At 36.9% G+C, this 19,527-nt stretch overlaps 1 protein-coding gene across 2 annotated transcripts in view; it reads right to left on the reverse strand.

The window, feature by feature from the left end:
- Positions 1 to 618: 618 nt before the first annotated feature.
- DPE2 (disproportionating enzyme 2) overlaps positions 619 to 19,527 on the reverse strand; it is an 80,328-nt gene continuing 61,419 nt past the window's right edge. The window contains exons 16-22 of one of the 2 annotated variants that reach the window (XM_089165056.1): positions 12,230 to 12,349; positions 11,967 to 12,064; positions 11,540 to 11,699; positions 11,333 to 11,431; positions 2,584 to 2,781; positions 2,336 to 2,429; positions 619 to 1,323 (exon numbers count right to left, since the gene is read on the reverse strand). In XM_089165056.1, coding sequence (XP_089021182.1) covers positions 1,175 to 1,323; positions 2,336 to 2,429; positions 2,584 to 2,781; positions 11,333 to 11,431; positions 11,540 to 11,699; positions 11,967 to 12,064; positions 12,230 to 12,349 — 918 coding nt within the window. In that variant the 3' untranslated portion in view covers positions 619 to 1,174. The remainder of the gene's footprint in view (positions 1,324 to 2,335; positions 2,430 to 2,583; positions 2,782 to 11,332; positions 11,432 to 11,539; positions 11,700 to 11,966; positions 12,065 to 12,229; positions 12,350 to 19,527) is intronic. The other variant, XM_089165055.1, reaches the window with a different exon arrangement.

A 19,527-nucleotide genomic window follows, 5' to 3' on the forward strand; every position in this document is an offset into this window, starting at 1 on the left:
CCCAATTGCATTCCATGGATCCACGGATCAGGTGCAATCGAAAAAGTAAGATCAAACTTGTATTGTAGTTCTTAGAACCTAAAGGAGGTGCTAACAACTATTGTACTGAATTATATTTGATGAAATTGATGAAATGGAACTTCTCATATTGTTCATTTGGGGGGGGGGGGGGGGGGGGGGGGGGGGGGGGGGGCCCCCCCCCCGCGGGGGGGGGGGGGGGGGGCCCCCCCCCCGCCCCCCCCCCCCCCCGGGGCGGGGGCCGCCCGCCCCCCACCCCACCAAAAAAAAAAAAAAAAAAAAACCCCCCCCCCCCCCCCCTGTAAGGGGGGGGAGTCCAAAAAAAAAAAAACTGGGTTAGTAGAGTGGTAAAATAAATACTTCTCGCAAGAGAGAGGTCATGGGTTCGATGCTAGAGAAAGCAAAAAAGAGAAGGGGAAAAAAACTCATGAGAGGATGTAATCGAGTGGGGAGTGCGGGGAAAGGTCAAGCTTAGATAAACCTGGAAGACACAAAATTAAAATAAAAGGATCCCCATTGAGAATTAAATCCCACTCTCTTTCCCCATCTTCACATGAAATAGAGAAAGAAGTCGATGAATCCATTAGATACTAGGTCTCAGCTAGAATGTCTAGGCCCCGATTCCATTAGTGAAAGCTTAAGGGTTGGGTAAGATTGGGGTTTAGGTCTAAATCCCTTAGGTTAAGATTGAAGACTAGGCTGGCTCAAAGAGTTAACCGCACTCCCTCAAAGAAGACCCAAACAATATCACCTTTAATGAATTCATCTTTGAAGCTGCAAAATGATTTCCCAAACACCATGGAATGCAAGCTTTATGTTAACCACAAAAATGTTCATCCAGTCATGGAGAGGGCCTTCTCTTCTTGATCAACCATTTCAAATTTTTGATCTCACAGTATCAATGACTAAGCGTCCTGGTGAAAAATTCTAGAGACCATGATTTGTATTTAAATGTAAAACTTGAGATGGAATATTTCAGAATCACATAACCTCACTCCTACCTATATAGCAATGAAGTTATACAGATGAACTAAAGGGGAGGAGATGAAACATGCAACAAATAATTCATACATTTATGACTGATCATATATTTTATGTTTTTCTCAGGGCTCACAGCATTAAGTTATCCTCCGGGAATTCAATTTAATGGGGGCTGCTACACTTGCCCATTGGTGAGCTGCTGCTTCTTTGAACCATCAGCTCCTTCAACAGAGGGATGTGATCTCCCACTACCATGCACAAGATCCAATATGGTCTGTTTAAGCTCTGTATCTTTCAGCAAGGACTGCAAAGTCACATGCGCACCTGTAAGAGAAACAGCCAAAGTGAGAAGGGGGGAAAGAAATAGAATAGAATCTCAGAAAGGAGTCTGCAGACATAGTTTGGTAGAAACTGAACTAATTAATGTGTGAACAGCACAAAGGCATCGAGATCGCTAAGTGCTTAACAATCAATGAGTGGATAAAGGTCAAATTGTATCACATGCACAAGACAAAGCCTTTCAGGCGAAAATAATCAGCTAAACTGTTAATATCCCTGGGAACACATAAAGAAAGGAGAAATCCTTGAAACAAGTTTATATGAATCTGATGTCTAGGACAGTGCAAATCAAATCCCAAGGAGGATCTGAAATATTGGTGCTGAGCAAGGAGGGTAGTTCTTTACAATAAAAAATGCAGATCGCAGATCTATAATACTATTTAGACAATTTGTATGATGCAATGACTCATTTGGGTTCGATCACAGACTTGTAACTTATAGATGATCTTCTAATTCCACTAATTATTTGTGTTGTTTTTTGTTCCTCGGTTATCTGGATGACATGCTTTCATGTTGAATCATTCAGGTTAAAATGTAACACTGCTCCAAAGTTCATGCAAATCAAATGTGTTCTCTCACATTTTCCCATGTTCCTACAACCTGTAGGCTGTGTTCAGTTGTCAAGAGGATGTACAGAACTTTGTGGAAAAAAGAAGTGTGGGACAACAAAAGAATGTAGGACAGTAGATGAAGGTGAAAGATAAGCAAAAGAAAAAATGACATTTGAAAAACTTCTCAGAACAGCCTCTAGATGGAAAATGTGAGAAGTCTTTAAAACAAAAATCTACTTAATTCACATGTCATTCAGTCTCTTGTATTTATAAAGGAACCAACACAGTCATCATACCCAAACAGACAATATATTGAACTTCAGAGCTCCTTATTAACTTTGGCAAGGCATGCACAAAAAGGAGTGGCTCAACATGAAAGGATTAAAAGGTTTTACGTGCATGAATGAAATATACTAGAATGAATCAAACGTGCAATATTTACGTACGATATCTCCAGTAATGTTTGGGATTTGTAGGATCATTAATTGTTTCCTCGCTTGCAGGTCGTGTTGTGTATTCTTCTTTCAGTGCTAATAAGTCCTGGTCAGTTAAAAAAGAAATTGAAAAAGTTACACAAGCAGAAACACTAGTGCAAGGCCTGAATTCTGCAATTAGTCTATCCATGCCTACCCACTTATGCTGTTCAGGTGAGAAAATGGAGAGAAACCTAGCTGTAATACAATGGTGACCCTACCTGGAGAGGGAAAATTGCCCACATTGATGGAGCTTCGACATGCTGTTGAAGGATGAAGTATGCAATATCAGGAACACATTTACTAGGTGGAACATCATCAGACCCCACAACAGTCTTGTAAAATCGACGCCTTCTTTCCTCATCTTCTTCCCACCAAGCACGCAATGTGGAGCAATCATGGCATGATGGAGCACAAACCTAGAATTCAAACCACCAGCACAGTTCCATTGCCTTCAGAAGAAAATTCTCTAAAGAATTACATCTATGTACTGTATGAACCAAATTAGGAAGTTAACTTAGATATATGAACTAACAATACTCATATTATATCATGAATAATTGGAACTGAAAAACTAACTAGTTAGAGAGATCTGACAGGTGATCCTCTGGATTGGGTTTTAACCATGCTTCACATTTGAAAATTAAGCTACTGTGGTATCAAGATAGTCATTGGAAATTATAGCACGATTTAAGTTGTCATTTCTGATCAAATGGTGAAAACACTTGAAGCAGAATACTGCATATACAAGGACTTCTGCTAGTGAGAAGTAAAAGATAACTTGTTCTGTCAGATAGCCTTTGTTCATCACCACCATAACTTAGTGCAGAAAACAGGTTGAATAAAGACACAACGGAACTGTCCAACCTCCTGTTGGGAGGATTGTTATTAATTGTTAGGGTGGGTACAAAATACAAAGGACAAAATGCAGGGATGGAGCCAGGATTTAACATCAGGGGGGGGGCGAATTATGATTACAAAATTTCTACCACTAATATTTAAGGGGAAAAAAAAGCCACCAGGTATTAATTCAAAATCTATATTATTTCTTACAAAAACAAGAACAAGTGAAAAATTACAAAATAAATAACCTTTCTATCCATTGTCTTTGTCGCTAAAAATTTACTCTAATTAGGAGTGGGGGAAAATGGTGGTATTCTCAATGGCAAGAGTGCCAAAGTGTCTCTAGGAAAATTAATTTATTTAAAAAATTTTTTTTTTTTTTGGGGGGAGAGGAGGGCATGGCCCCTGGGAAGCTCCACCATGACAAAACGATCAGAGAAAAATTGGATTGACAACTCTTTGCTTCTGATGCAGTAAACTTAAGAGTAATCTAGACTTGTCTCATTTAAGAAGATCAAAGTGGAATATAATTAATGATGGATGCAACTGCTCAACCACAATCCCAAGTAGGCTCAGCTTGGAACATGAGAGTCCATGGTCGTCAAGGTGGTGAAGGGGGGGGGTGGCTAAGTGCTTAGCGACAAGACCTCTACCTCATCATTGTCTAGATAAGGTGCCTCAGTTTCATTTTGTGTTCCCTTTCTAATATGCTACAATATATACCTTATATCATAAAAAATTAACTTAAGCCACTTCAAGTAATCAAATATCCATTACAAAAAAAGAAGAAAAAAAGTTGTCAAATAGCAACATTAGGCTACATCAAGACATCAAAATCAGCAGTAAGTCATGTCAAGTCATCAAAGTAAATATTAAGCCACATCAAGTCATAAGAAATTGAAGTAGAATTAGAAGACAGCATAAATAAAGAATCAAATTATCAGAAGTTGAAAATATGCATTTGCTTTATACCGTTAGTGGAATTGGTTCTTGATGTGGTATATCTAGTCTCTCATTTGGTTTATTGTTTTCAGAAAATATATCTTATCCATAAATATTAAATTGCTCTCAACGTAGAGACAATTTATTATCTGAGATGTTTGACTAGATATTTTGTGTTAGAGTAGAACGCAAATCTAGCTTTCGAACAAATTATAAGATTTCTTAAACCTAGTTTGTTTGGAGGAGCTATGTTCTATCAAAACATTATTTGATGAGCGTGGATGCAATCAAAACAAGCAAAAATTTAACCACTTGTATTTAGCAATATGACACCATATCAAGACTTGTGGGGGTTTTCATTTGAGAAAATCTGCTGCATTATAAAGTTGAAAATTTCACCTAGAGCTAAAAATCAACTTCTGTTCTTCAACAAGGGGGTTAATTTTTTATCCTTTTGGAATTTGATTTCTTTCAAATATTTTTATTGGATTCAAATAGTAGGTATTCTTATTTATGAATACTATTTCATGTAAATAAGAATATTTGGCATAAATAAGAGTGTTACAATTCTAGAACCTATGATTAAGTTAAGCACAGAGAAGAAGAAGAAAGAAGCTGAGAAGAAAAGGGAGAAAAGAAAAGATGAAGAGAGGACAAGATGGAGGGAAGAGAGTTGCGTGCATCTCTCCATCCATCAAGATAACTTTATTATATAAAAAGATAACATAGATCTGGACAGAATATTTTGTCCGCTTTCCAAAAAATACAAAGACCGAAAAATAGTAACTTCTATAGCTCACTTCAAATCTGAAGATAAATCAGTGCCAAATCTAACAACTAAAATCAAATCTGCCCCAAATAAATCTGTCCTAAAATAATCACAAGACTGTTGACCAACATAAGATCCATGAATATTTTGCAATATCTTGCTGACCGAACAACAATATAATGTTATTATAACTTCTGTTTTTAACACTATAATGTTATTCTTCTTCTTCTTCTTCTTTCTAAATCTCCTTTCAGTCCCTAGGCTGATTATAGTTACTGAAATTCTAATGTAGTATTAGCGCTTCTATAGTCAGCTTAAGAACTGCTTCTTCTCTGTTGACTTCTCAGTTTTTTTCTTTTCCCCCTCTTTTTTCCTGGTGTGCAGCTACTTATTGCTGTCTCATCTATGTAGTGTAGATGCTTCTTAATCAACGTATGAAAGAATATCTATCTACATGTTAATACTACTTAAAGCCTGTAAATCATGGAGAGTTTCAGACTTTGAAACTAATTCAGATCGTGGAACTCAGTCAATAGTTACTGCACAAGTCAGAAGTTCTTCATGTGGATTAGATCTGCTCTGCTTCAGACTTTATAATTAATTCAGAACTCTCAACCCACACTTTCTATGCAAATCAAAGGTTTTTTCCTCCTTTTTTTTTTTTTGTGGGAATTTCATCTGTCTTCTTCTAGTTCTCTAGGATGGTTATTAATCTCAGAAAGTATGGATTGCATATGGTTTGATTATTCAAATACTGTCACTGCCTTTTTTGGGTTTTTTATTTCTGCTGCACTGCTTTCTTGCACAAATCTGAAGTTTGATCTGTCCTGTACTCATGTCTTGGGATTCCTCTTGATTTTTGCAAAGTTGTCCGCTATTTAGACTTTAAGACCCAAGTATTGTCTTCCATCATATATGCTATAAGTTTTGCTGCAAGTTATATACTGCTATCCCTGTTTTACCTGGCCTTGGGACTGGCAGTAAAACATTGGCGAAGTTCTTTGCTAGTGCAGTCTGATCTTCAAAAAATAGAGACATCTTGCACTATACCTGGGATTATAGCAACAAACTTCTATAATCCCAGGTATAGTGCAAGATGTCTCTATTTTTTGAAGATCAGACTACACTAGCAAAGAACTCCACCAGTGTTTTGCTGCCGGTCCCAAGCCCGGGGGTAAAGGAGGAGGGTTGGTGTGTCAGGTCAGCACCCGGCACCGGAAAAAAAAAATCTAGGCAAACCCTTTTCAAAGATTTGACCTTATATGATAAAAGCTATGCTAAGGCGTTCCCTGACAAAAGAAGCGGCACGCTACACTATGTCCCAGGTATAGTGATAAGTGGGCAAGGGTTAGCTAGGGCGTCCCCTGTAAGCGACATGTCGCACCGGTGCTCAGATGTGGTGATAAGTAGGCAAGGGTTCCCGTGCCGTGGACGAGTGCAAGTAAAGAAGCTAGTGCAAAACGTGGCCTAGTACAGGTAAGAGCTTAGAATTGATAGATGTTATGAGGAAAAGAAGGATTAATATAACTTGCATTCAAGAGACTAGATGGAAGGGTAAAAAAGCTAAAGAGTTGGATAACTTTAAACTTTGGTATACTAGGGATAAAACTAATAAAAATGGAGTAGGTATAATAGTGGATAAAGATTTAAAAAATGATGTGGTGGATGTTAAAAGAGTGGGTGATATGATTATTGCTATCAAACTTGTAATGGAGAAGGAGTTCGTAAATATAATTTGTGCGTATGCACCTCAAGTAGGATTGGATGAAAGTCTAAAGCTAGAATTTTGAGAAAATATGGATGGATTAATGCAAGGAATTCGTCAAGGAGAAAAGATTATCATAGGAGGTGATCTAAATGAACATATTGGAAAAGATCAAAGAGACTATGAGAGTGTACATGGATGATATGGTTTTGGAGAGAGGAATAAGTAAGGGATTTCAATTTTAGATTTCGTTATTGCTTTTGATCCATCTATTATAGATACTTACTCAAAAAGAGAGATGAGTATTTAATTACCTTCAAAAGTGGTCATCATAGAAGCCAAATAGATTTCTTCCTAACTAGAAGGACGGATAGATTCTTGTGCAAGGATTGCAAGGTGATACCGGAGGAAAACTTAACTGCACAACATAGATTTGTGGTCTTGGATATATGCTTAACCCCAAAAACTCATAAAAGGTCCAAGGTTAACTATCCAAAGATAAGATGGTGGGAATTGAAAGGAGAGTGTTCGAAATCTTTCGTTAATGAAGTAGTCAAACAAGGAAAGTGGGATTTTTAGAGGGATACTAATGCGATGTAGAATGAGATGGCTATGTGTATCAAGAAGGTGGCTAAAGATGTCCTAGGTGAATCAAAAGGAAAGCTCCATTCTTATAGAGAGACTTGGTGGTGAGATAGTGAGGTTCAAGCTGCAATTAGGAATAAGAAAGCTAGTTTTAAGACATGGCAAAGAACTAAGGATGTTGAGGATCTTCAAAGGTATAGGTTGGATAAAAATGAAGCTAAGAAAATTGCAGGAAAAGCAAGGGAAAAAAAGTATGAAGAGTTATAAAATAAGTTGGGCACGAAGGAAGGGGATAAATCTATTTATAAGATAGCTGAAATGAGGGATAGGAAGAGTAGAGATCTTGACCATGTTAAAAATGGAGATGGTAAAGTATTAATATGTAATGAGGACATTAAGAAAAGATGAAAAATCTATTTCTCTAGTCTACTAAATGAGCATACTTCAAGCACTTATGATGCAAAAGATTACACCTTTCACCAAGGCACCAATTTTCGAACTTATATAAGAAGAATTTCAATGTCTAAAGTAAAAGAAACACTAAGGAGGATGAAACTCGACAAGACACAAGGTTCTGATGAAATCCCCATATAAGTATGAAAGAGCTTAGGAACCTATGGACTAGTTTGATTGACTAAGTTGTTTAATACGATTATGAGTGCAGGGAAAATGCAAGATGAATGGAGGAGAAGTGTCGTGGTTCCAATTTACAAAAATAAAGTAGATATTCAAAGTTATAATAACAATAGGGGCATTAAATTGATGAGCCATACTATGAAATTATGGGAGAGAATAATTGAAACCCGTTTGAGACACTTAACTACAATTACGGAGAATCAGTTTGGGTTTATGCCAAGAAGATCTACAACGGAGGCTGTATACTTAATTAGGAGACTTATGGAAAGGTATAGAGATTGTAGGAAAGATCTTCATATGGAATTTATTGACCTAGAAAAAGCTTATGATAGAGTCCCTAGAGTGTTAATTTGGCAAGTACTAGAGAAAAGAAGTGTTGCAAGTAAATATGTAGATATAGTTAATGATATGTATGATAGTTTGGTGACAAGTGTAAGAACAATGGGGGACAAAGAAATGAATTCCCAATTACAGTTGGGCTTCATCAAGGATCAACTTTAAGCCCATATCTATTTGCACTTGTAATGGATGAATTAACCAAAGACATTCAAGATGAGGTCCCTTGGTGTATGCTTTTTGCTGATGACGTTGTGTTGATTAATGAGACTCAAGTGGGGGTTAATACCAAATTAGAATCATGAAGAGTAGCTTTGGAATCAAAAGGCTTTAAACAAAGTAGAACGAAGACAAAATATCTAGTTTGTAACTTTAGTTATGATAGGGAAGACGATGAGGTGGTGATACTTGACGATAAGGAAATTCCTCAGAGTGATGGTTTTAGGTTCCTAGGTTCAATCATAAGTAAAAGAGGTGATTTAGAGGATAATGTTTCTCAAAGAATTAAAATAGGGTGGATGAAGTGGAGAGGTGTGTCCAGGGTCTTGTGTGATCGGTGTATTCCATTAAAGCTTAAAGGAAAATTTTATAGGACCGTTGTTCGACTAGCTATGATGTACAGTGTAGAGTGTTGTGCTGTTAAAAAGAATCATATACATAAACTCAATGTAGCAAAAATGAGGATGCTAAGATGGATGAGTGGCAAAACTAGGATGGATAAGATAAGAAATGATCATATTAGAGCTAGTTTGGGAGTTGCTCCTATAAGTAATAAGCTTTGAGAAAGTCGTTTGAGGTGACACGGCCACATTCAATGGAGACCTATAAATGCCCCAGTACGGAGAAGCAATATAATCCAGATTGAAGGAACTAAAAGAGCTAAGGGTAGACCTAAGATAACCTTAAGAGAAGTGGTGAGAAAGGATATGCACAGGTTAGGCCTTGTATCTAGCATGACCTCGAAAAAAAATGATCGGAAGGCAAAAATCCATGTAGCCGACCCCATTTAGTTGAGACAAGGCTTATTGTTGTTGTTGTAGACTGCACTAGCAAAGACATCTGAGATGTTTTTTTAAACTATGAATTTAATCCAATCTGCACTACACTGGCTGTTGTTTTCTTCTCTGGTAAACATGTTTGATATTAGCTACTACTGCGGTAACTGTTACTGCACTTCTATTGAGGTATTCTCTGCCTTGTTGGTCTTGTTCTACTACGGTTTCTAAGTATTATTATTCTGGGTTCCACTGCTGGATATTATAGTTGTTGCAGCTACTACTACAATTCTAAGATTCCAAGCTGGTTCAGTAATTTTTTCTGATTTAATTTGCTACTTCCTTGTTTGAGTGTTGTCAATGGTTCATAATTTTTTTCCTAGTAAATAAGACTTTGTCCTGTGCGACGATTTACTACTGCTTGGTCAGCTTTATTAGTGAATAATACACTGCTCTATGGCTGCTCCTTTTCTTTCTTAGATCTCTTTTATGCTCAGTCTTTGAGATGCTAGTAATCGATCATCATTATTTGCCCACGTGTAATGCTACGTGAGGGGGGACATTGTAGACTCTTGCTATATCTACTCAGGGTTTGTTGAAGAATATTATTGGTAAAGATCTTTATCCTCCTAAGATGGTATTCTACAACAACACCTAACTACTAACCTTTATCTACCTACTTGGTCCATAGTAACCCATACTACCTTTTGTCTACCTACTTGGCCCACAGTAACCAATATTGTCTTTTGTATACGTATGTGATCCATAGTAACTCATACTACCTTTTACGTACCCATACATTTACCTATTACTTGCCTTTTTACTTAGAGCTGATATATGACTTTTGGCTCATATTTTATCTTTTTGTGTGGAGGTTCCTCTACTGCTGGCATTATTTGGATAGTGCCCACTGCCCTTGATGTAATTGTTGGTGCTATACTTATAGACAAGGTTCATCTTCACCACTACCTATTATTCTCATGGTTGAATGGTTCGTTTGATATGAAGATTGTTTACTTAAGTTGTTGTTGATTATTTCCTAAGCAAAGTACTACCGACATTTGTTATTGGCTTATTGCTACATATGCTCAAAGTATAATGAAGTTCCTTGATATGTTCCTATAATTCCAAGTTGGAACCTTTGATATGTATACTTTAGCTTGAGGGGGAGTTTTAGAATATCACTTTTTTTACCTTAGGTTTCTATTTTGGCTACCTTTTATTTTAGTTAATTGCTATTTTTCTTATTGCTTGGTTGACAAGTAATGCCCCTAAGATACTATTCTTTTTAGTAAATTTGGGAGATTTTATACAATGTGTAATTTTCCTTTTTGCTATAACTCAGTTTAAGAAACTTTCCTAAACTAAGACTCAATTTTAAAATATAAACAAAGCACCAGGGGAGAGCCAAAGTATGCATGCACAGGCTCTCCCCCTCTTCTCTTCTTTTCTTCTTCAGTTGTGTCCTATTGTTCTTCTTCTTTCTAAATTTCCTCTAAGTCACTAGGCTGATTACAGGTACTGAAATTCTAAACAAAGGGAAAATTTATATAGATAGGAATTGCCCCAATTTACTTTAGAAAACACAGAGAGATCAGTGCTTTATAGAAATTACATCCTCCAATTCCATGTTTTGATTCCCATGAACAACAACAGGAATCTCCACCTAAAATTATGGATTATTCCTGTGAGACGCAACAATTAGTTGCCCTCATGGAAACCTAATCTGTTAGCCAGACAACTCACCATTAACAAAGCACCAAGACAGACCAATTCATGTCTGCTTGGACTCTGTAATATGAAAAATGAACCATTAAGATAAGGAAATAAATTCAAAGAATGGCATATTCCTATATTGAATGTAACATGGTTACAATAACTAGTCATTTTTATATATGGACCGGAAATGAGTTCAGATCCTATACCATAGCTGTGGAGATGACTTAGCTTCCGCCTTTATCAGAAGCAATAGTTTGTAACTTCAATGGATAAACAGAGGTTCTTCTATTAAAGTGTCTTCAAAAGCGGAATGGATAAAGCACAAAGGAGCAATATCCCTACTGCCGAAGAAATAAAGGAAAGAAACCTATGCCAATCTTTCCCTTATCCTCTTAGGGCATCCAAGTACAACAGAAAGGGCAATGATCATAGGGGCTTACCGTCATATAAGAGTATTGAGAAGGAATACCAAACTCCAGACCAGGTTCACTTGGCATACGTTGAATGCGAAGACCTATTAAACCCAATTCTTGCAGAACCTGTATTAAATTTGTCACCTCCTAATTCAGTAACCATGTGTACATTTATTTATCTACAATTGTGTAGAAGATAAAATAAAGTTATAAACAGAAGGAAAAAGAACATACAGGATGAACACATGAAGGAATTAAACCAAGATCTTCACCACAGGCCAACATATCTGATGAGTTCAAAAGGACAGGTAGAGTCTTGAATGCATTTTGGCTCCAGAGAGTTTCTTGACGATGGAAATAGTAATCATAGTATAATCTTTTCAATACATTTTTACTGTATCAAAGAACAGCCAATGAGAGACATTTTACAGAAAGTTGATGAAGGGAATGGGGAACCATATTACCCCCTGTACAAAAGAAATATATAAAGAACTACCTAAAAATTTCACAACTAGGGGGAAAAGAAAGGCATGCAATTATGCCTTTCAAACTAAGAAAACAGTGATCAATATCATTTGGCCCACATTACCAAATTAAATAATGGTTTCAGAAATGTAAGTCAATAACCTCGAAATTGAGATAATTCCTATGATTCAAATACCTGTGATCATCTAAATCTTTAAAACTTGAAGCATCTTCAAGATTAAAACGAGGATAAAATTTCCTTGAATCTTCTGGATCTTTGATAAGAACAATGTTCTGCAAATTCAATCAAATACGCATTTCAAAACTCCAACCATCAACACAATTACATGAAATATTCCATCAGGAAAGACACTTGAAAACCAGCCATTAAATCAGGAGCAACTAAAAAATCCATAGAGAAATACAAGTTTTACAGTCAATTCTGATAATATACTCTACCTGCAGAAGATCGAAGAGATCACGTTGTATCTTATCTTCTCCATCCGACCACAAGGACCTTTCAGCATGTGATCTAAGTTTTGAAGCAATCTTCTTCTCTGTGTTGCAGTCATCCTTGAACTATAATAGAAATCCACGATATCAATTCACTAGTTATGGCTCAATTACTAAATGATTTACATAAAAGTAAAACTACTAATACAATATACCATTCACATCTAAATGAAAACCATAGAGGCTCCATATGGTTGGATCTGAAATCATGAAACTGAAAAGAAATGTAGAATTTTTAAAAGAACAGACTAGTAATGTAACCAACAATAGTTGAATCTAGTGGTTGACAAGTTAAGTGTAATTTCTGAATTCTCATACTTAACTACATTATAAGCAATTTGGTTGAAACGTTAATTGGCATTGGCTGTCACCAGCTAAAGACCCCAAAAGGTTCTCCCCTAGAGTAATGAAGTGGCATGCTCATGTTACCGTATACACTGATGCTTCCCTTCCAATGACAGTTCAAGCTTTTGTTTGAGGTGAAACAACAGCAAATTTGGTTACAGAGTGAGGTCAAGTGTTTGACCATGGGGAATTGCACTAGCACAGGGTACACTACATTCAAGGATCAAGGGATCCTGGCCTGCAAGTGCGTGGATTATTGATGTATGCATTGACACTACCCTTCCTCAACAGTTTGGACTTTTAGGTGAAACAGTAGCAAACAGCTAAGTACCAGGAAACATAATTGTTCCAGCTGCCGCTGAGCTCTGTAGCATTGAATGCCAAACAACTTACCACCATACCTTCTACTCCCCTCGTGGAGGTACTACATTTCTTCATATGAAAAGCAAAAAATAAAATATAAAAAATAAGAGGGCAAGGAGCCCTAGCGATGATCAGTGGGGGTAGTGGTACTCAAAGGCAATTGGCAGGTCTGATTCCTTAGTAAGAAAGGACAGGCAACCCAAAGCTCTGCTGGTGAATAACAATAGATGGTGGTGCCTATGAGTGTAAGTTTGATCCTGTCTGCCCCAACTAGCCCTCGTCCACCTTGAGCCCAAAAAGGCTTGAGCTCCTTCGATTTGTCAGTGTTGAAATTCTCAACACCTAGGTTAAGTTCATATAGGGGTTGGCCAAGGTTGAACCCTTGGTTAAGCCCCCCCCCCCTCTCTTTTAGGTTATCATCCCCCCTCCCTCTTTTAGGTTATTATTACCCTGAAATATTTTTCAGAATGTAATTGTCTATTGGACATAAATTGGGCAGAAGCAAAATCTCAAGTTTTTGTGTCAATCTATAAAATGACATCTTGTCAAAGGGCTTTAGTTCTCTATAGAACTGTAACCAAAGCTGTATGCGTTCAAGATGCTATGTCAAGCATTTCTCTCACTTTCAATGCATAAAATAAGGACCAACCTGGGCAATGGTTCAAGATCTTGGTTTCTTGCTTGGCCAAAGGCCCAAAAATCCCTCGATCTCTGCAAGATATAAAGGAGGGCAATGGTTCAAGATCTCGGTTTCTCATTTGGCCAAATCATCGACCTCTGCAAGATATGGAGAAACTTTTCCCTTACAACTCGATGGCCCAACTGCAGCATTTAGGTGACTTTTGGGGCTCAGACTAGTGTCCAGCCTATTTCAGACCTTCCAAACATTATAGTGGCCTCAGATTTACAGAAAGAATTTTACATGCAAGTATGCAACTACCATTGTCAGACCAAAAGTTTGAAAGTGAGACTGAAGATGCTAATACATTACACACGTTCATCATAGTTCAAATTACAAAATATCAAATGACAAATTTGTTGAAGTATACACAAGTTTTGGGCTGTTTTACTGTTCACATAAACAATAACGTGAACAATATCATGCCAGTGATGCTACTCTACTTTCTATTTCTTATGTAGGAATCTTATTACACAAGTTTTGGGAATTTCTAGAAAGCGTAATTTCTATTTTCTATTAGTTACTAATTTTAGAACTTTCCTTTTCAAGTACTTTCTATTTTGGAGATTTTAGGAGTTAGTTTTACTAGAAAATTATGTTTATAAATTGTACTTTTTATTTCCTTTTTTAAAGGGCAAGATGGTTTGCTTCTCAAGTTGTATTCTAGACTATTGATATCTATAGATAAGGGGCTGCGATTCTAGGAGTACTAAGCTAGAATCACAGGCGTATGTGATTCTTATCAATTCTTCTTCTTTCTTCTCTCTTCTCTTCTTGTTATTGCACTATTTTGGTTGATTAAAGTTTATTTTCTAACATGGTATCAAAGCATTAATCAGATTGCTGGGTTGCTCCTTTTCACCTGCTGGTTTGAGAGTCGTTTCAAAGAGTTTCTTGTTTGTGGTGAAAGTCTTATCTTCTATTGGAACTATAGTCTTAAGTTTTGAGAATCTTCTGAGTAACTTCTCTTGCATACTGCAGTCTTTGCTGCAGTCTATTTCTTTTAACTCTGAATCAGCCACATGATGATGTGAAGAAGTGTTTCTTAAAGAAAGCCTGATTCCCTACTTTATTAATGGTTTCAAGGTCTGGATATGTACTATGCTGCGACACTGGAATCCAAAATTTACCATTGCTTCAAGATTAGTACCAGCACTGAGATCTACGACTTGATGGTAGACCTTGAAGCCCTTTCTATTTTCTGTCAACAAGGATGCTTTTCTATGGATCACAACTCCACTGTTCAGTTTCTGTTTCACTCTGAATTTTGCTCCTCAGGAGCTGTTATTCTGACTCAATCTACTTTAGTTATTTGAAGCTAATTCCTCTACTGTTACTGCTTCTGTTCCCCTGGCTACTGGCTGTTCAAGAGTCCTTGTTTGGTTTGCTCATCTACCTGCACATAGTTCAATGTTGGTTCATTCCAATTATATTTTCTAATTCTATTCCTGATTATGTTTCCTTGTTCTGTTCCTAATTCTAATTTCTGGTTCTAAGTTGCTTCGATATTGATTTCTTTGAGTCTTTCGTGTTATTGGCTCTGGTTTGAATCCTTTGCACCATATGACATGGCTTCCACTGCATCTTTGCATGAACTATTTTTTACTTTTTTGGGTCAAATAATTAGACCAGGTTACCAAGTTTATTTTTATTCTCTATAAGTTTTCTTCATCCCTTAATTTATTTTGTTTCCAACATTAGCCCTTTCCCTCATATAGTACCTTTTTGTTCCAACGTCCATGCTTCTGAAAATTACAGATCTGTCATCTCTACTTTAACTTCAGTTTATTTACATGTTTGCCATATATTTACAAATAACTCCTTGAAAAATTCTGGTTTTTACAATATTGCCATTATCTTAATCTACCATAAGGAGAGTTTGGAAGTTGTTTCTTGGATTCTGACTTATTAGAAAAATGAAGATTATATCTACCATAAAGGTCTCATTGAAAATTGTTGCTTGGGATCTTTTTATACTGGATAATTGATTATTATTGATTCTCCACGTGTAATGCTACACATAAGGGGGAGAACAATACCTTATTCTATATCTACTCAAGGTGTGCTGGAGGATATTATTTGTGAAGATCTTTGTCCTCCCAAGATGGGATTCTACAACAATACCTTTACCTACCTACCATTACCTATCTACTTGGTTTGTAGTAACTTATACTAGTTTTACCTACCAAATTGTAGTCCGCAGTAACCTATATTGTCTTTTACCTACCTACTTGGTCTACAATAACCAATATTGCCTTTTATTACCTACCCATACTTTACCTACTATTTGCCTTCTTGGCGAAGCACTTATATGGACATTGAAGCTGCAATTTTGAAGAATTAGTGTGGAGATTCCTCCCTACAATTGGCAATTGGCATTATTTGGGATAGTGCCTTTGATGTTGCTATACTTATGAATTTTATTCATCATTAACGCTGCCAATTGTTCTCATTATTGGTGGTTTGTTCGACATGAAGTTAAAGTTTTTTTTTTGTTGGTGTTGATTATCTCTTGAGGAAGTTCTCTTAGCGTTTATCAATGTCTGCTATTGCTATACATTCAAGATTGGTGATCCCTTCCAAGTTTATTCTTATTGTGCAAGCTGAAGTTTGCTTCATGTATACTTCAGCTTGAGGGGGAGTGTTGAAGTATACGAAAGTTTTGGGTTATTGTACTGTTCACATGAATAGTAACGTGAACAACATTATGCCAGTGATGCTACTCTATTTTTTATTTCTAATGTAGGAATATTGCTACACAAGTTTTGGGAGTTTCTAGAAAGCATAATTTCTATTTTCTATTATTTACTAATTTCAGTACTTTCTAATTTGAAAAGATTTTAGGAGTTAGTTTTCCTAGAAAATTATGTCCATAAGTTGTACTTTTTATTTCCTTTTTTAGAGGGCAAGAAAGCTTCCTTCTCAAGTTGTAATCTAGACTATTGATATCTATAAATAAGAGGCTGCAATTCTAGTGAGTACTAAGCTACAATTGCACGCTTATGTGATTCCTGTCAATTCTTCTTCTTTCTTCTCTTCTCTTTCTTCTTTCTTCTTCTCAATTCTTCTTGTTATTGCACTGCTTTGGTTGATTAAAGTTTATTTTCTAACAAAATTGAAATGGTAGAAATGGGAGATTAGAGGAAGCAGAAGCAAGACAGGCAAAAATTCAGAAATCCTGCTTGAGTTCTATTGATTTGAGTGACATCTCTGAATAATAAAGGGCTGGGACGGTTGAAACCTGGGTGGAACCCAAATCTTGGTTCTAGATCTCAACGGAGATACAACATTTTTTGGTATCAGACATGGTCTCGTCCCTATTCTTTGGAAAAATCTTGCAATATCTCATGACTTCTCAAACTATGATCAGGGAAACTGGAAACCTGGTGCAACCCAGCCTAATTAAGGTCAAAGATATGATGGGCTGGGCTAGGCTGGTCCCGGCAGTGCCGCAGTGTTAGGCCTAGACTGAGAATTGAGATATCTTACCACTACCTCAGGGCTAGGTAGAAGCTAAGAGAACTTAGGATTGGGCATGGATTTTAAAAATCTGACCCAACCTGACCAAATTTGGCTTCATTAAGCTTGGGTTTGTGTTCTATACATGTTAGGTTCTTAATTCTGTTAATATTTCACTTCCTATTTTAGCTTAGGTTTCTATTTCTGGTTACTTGGTTAACGAGGATCCCTCATGGGCTCAATATTGGCCTTCTTTTTACTTTATTCTCTTTGCATAATATGTAATCAGTTTTAGGAAACTTTTCTTAATCCTAGAATTTACAAATAAAGCTAAACCAACCATCAGATTTAACTTCAAATCTCACAAATTATTTCCCATTCCCTCCTCAAAAGACCATTTGAGTTTGTCACATTTTGACGCCAAGACCTCAGAATTTCACTTTTTCATATTTTCAGAAACCAGATAAGAAAAGTAGAAAACCCTTATTGCTTCAAATTTGGTAATTTTCCACCTGTCTGCGAAACCCAAAAGCTTCACCAATAGACTCGCCTAAACTCCCTTGACATAACCTATCCCTCAAACCCTAGCTCATACCAATCCTACCACTTGCTTGACCTAACAATTCAAAAATTGACCATAAACCATATTTCAACCCATTCAAATTGCCTGTTGATGGCAGATTCCAGTTTGTAGGCTCCTAGTTGATCTTCTATCGTACTAGGACTACATCACAGTCCAACACTGTTTCACCCCAGTAGTGTCACTGTCACTCAGCAGGTCAACATGTAAGTGGATGTAGCACGTTTTGGTTAAACATGTTCAGCCCTGGGAGGCTGACGCCTCTATAATGCTGGGTTGAACTCCTCTTAGTGATGAGAAAAAAATTCCCAAATTCTTTGGGCTCTAATATCAAGTTAAGGGAAAGGTTCAAAAGAATATATTAGCTTCTTTATAATGACAGAGGCCATTGTTTAGCTGTAGAGATGACAAGTACAAATAAGGAACACCAAGTACTGGAAAGTCACAGGCCTTATCTAAACATATGCATAGATCCGACCTAGACAATTTCTTGTCAACTTCTATCCTTGAGGAGGTTGGCCAAGAGAATAAACTACTTTATTCATAAGAAGGGAACAGAAGACCTGCCAAGAATCTTCAGATTCCCATCTTGATTCACCCCTTTCTGAGTCATCTAAACCCTGCTCTTCCTTCTGAGTAAACAATTTCCCACTACTGTTTGAAAAGGATCTAGAGTCTGTACAAATCTCATAAACAAGTTTGTTTCCAGTGATTAAATTTCTTCTCCAGGTGTTCCCTTTGCAATTGTGCTTACCTCAAGGTCCTCAACTTGGATCCCAAGAATGTTATTAAGGCCAAGTTAGACCCAAAATGGAAGGAAGCCACAAATGAAGAAACTATGGCCCTTGAGAAGTTTTGTACTTGATAGCTTGTTGATCATTAAAAGGAGAGGGTCTCAGTTAGATGTAGATGGGTCTACTCAATCAAGTACCAGATTTATAGCACTGTTGAGAGATACAAGGACAGATTGGTGGCCAAAGGGTATAGTCATGCATATGGAATTGACCATCAAGAGACATTTTTCCCTATAGCAAAACAAAATTGGATAATAGCCCTTTTATCATTGGCAGCCAGTCAAGACTAGCTATTGTATCATTTGAATAAAAAGAATGCATCCTCCATGGTGACTTCAAAGAGGTGTACTTGAAGATCCCTCTAGGCTTCAAGCTTATGTAGGAACACGCATCATTCAAAGAAAGCTCTTTATGGCCTCAAAGAGTCCCCACAGGCTTGGTTTGAGAGGATTAGAGATGTTATAAAGATGAATGAATACACTAAATGATCAAACTCACCAAACAATATTTACCCAATGAAACAACGATACAATTACAGCTCTAATCGTCTATGTATATTATTGTGGTGACTGCAAATGAGCAGGAAGCGATGAAAAGACTAAAATCTTACTTAGCTCAACACTTTGAGATAAAGAACCTTGGATCCTCGAAACATTTCTCCGTAATTTAATAGTCAAGGTCACAAAATGGTATTTATCAGTGGAAGTTAGTGTTTGATTTGTTAAGGAAATGGCTCACCCATTAACCAAAATCACAAGTCACGTACAAACCTAATCAACGAAGGGAAGTTCAAAACTTACCCGGAAAGTTGACCTACCTTTTTACTCACTCAGATATTGCTTACGCTGCTGAGGTAGCAGGTCAGTTTATGCATGCACCTACAAGAGGGCATTTGGATGTTGCGCATCTATTGTAATTTGGGAGTAAGGTTAGTTTTATCCACATGATATTTTATATTAGTACACCACATCAGGTATCTTTATTTTTCCTTCTACTTGTCCAATAATATAAATAAAGCGTGGCT

This window comes from Hakea prostrata, chromosome 8, assembly GCF_041222555.1.
Source record: "Hakea prostrata isolate BN-2017 chromosome 8, UWA_Hpros_2, whole genome shotgun sequence".
Classification (NCBI taxonomy): Eukaryota; Viridiplantae; Streptophyta; class Magnoliopsida; order Proteales; family Proteaceae; genus Hakea; species Hakea prostrata.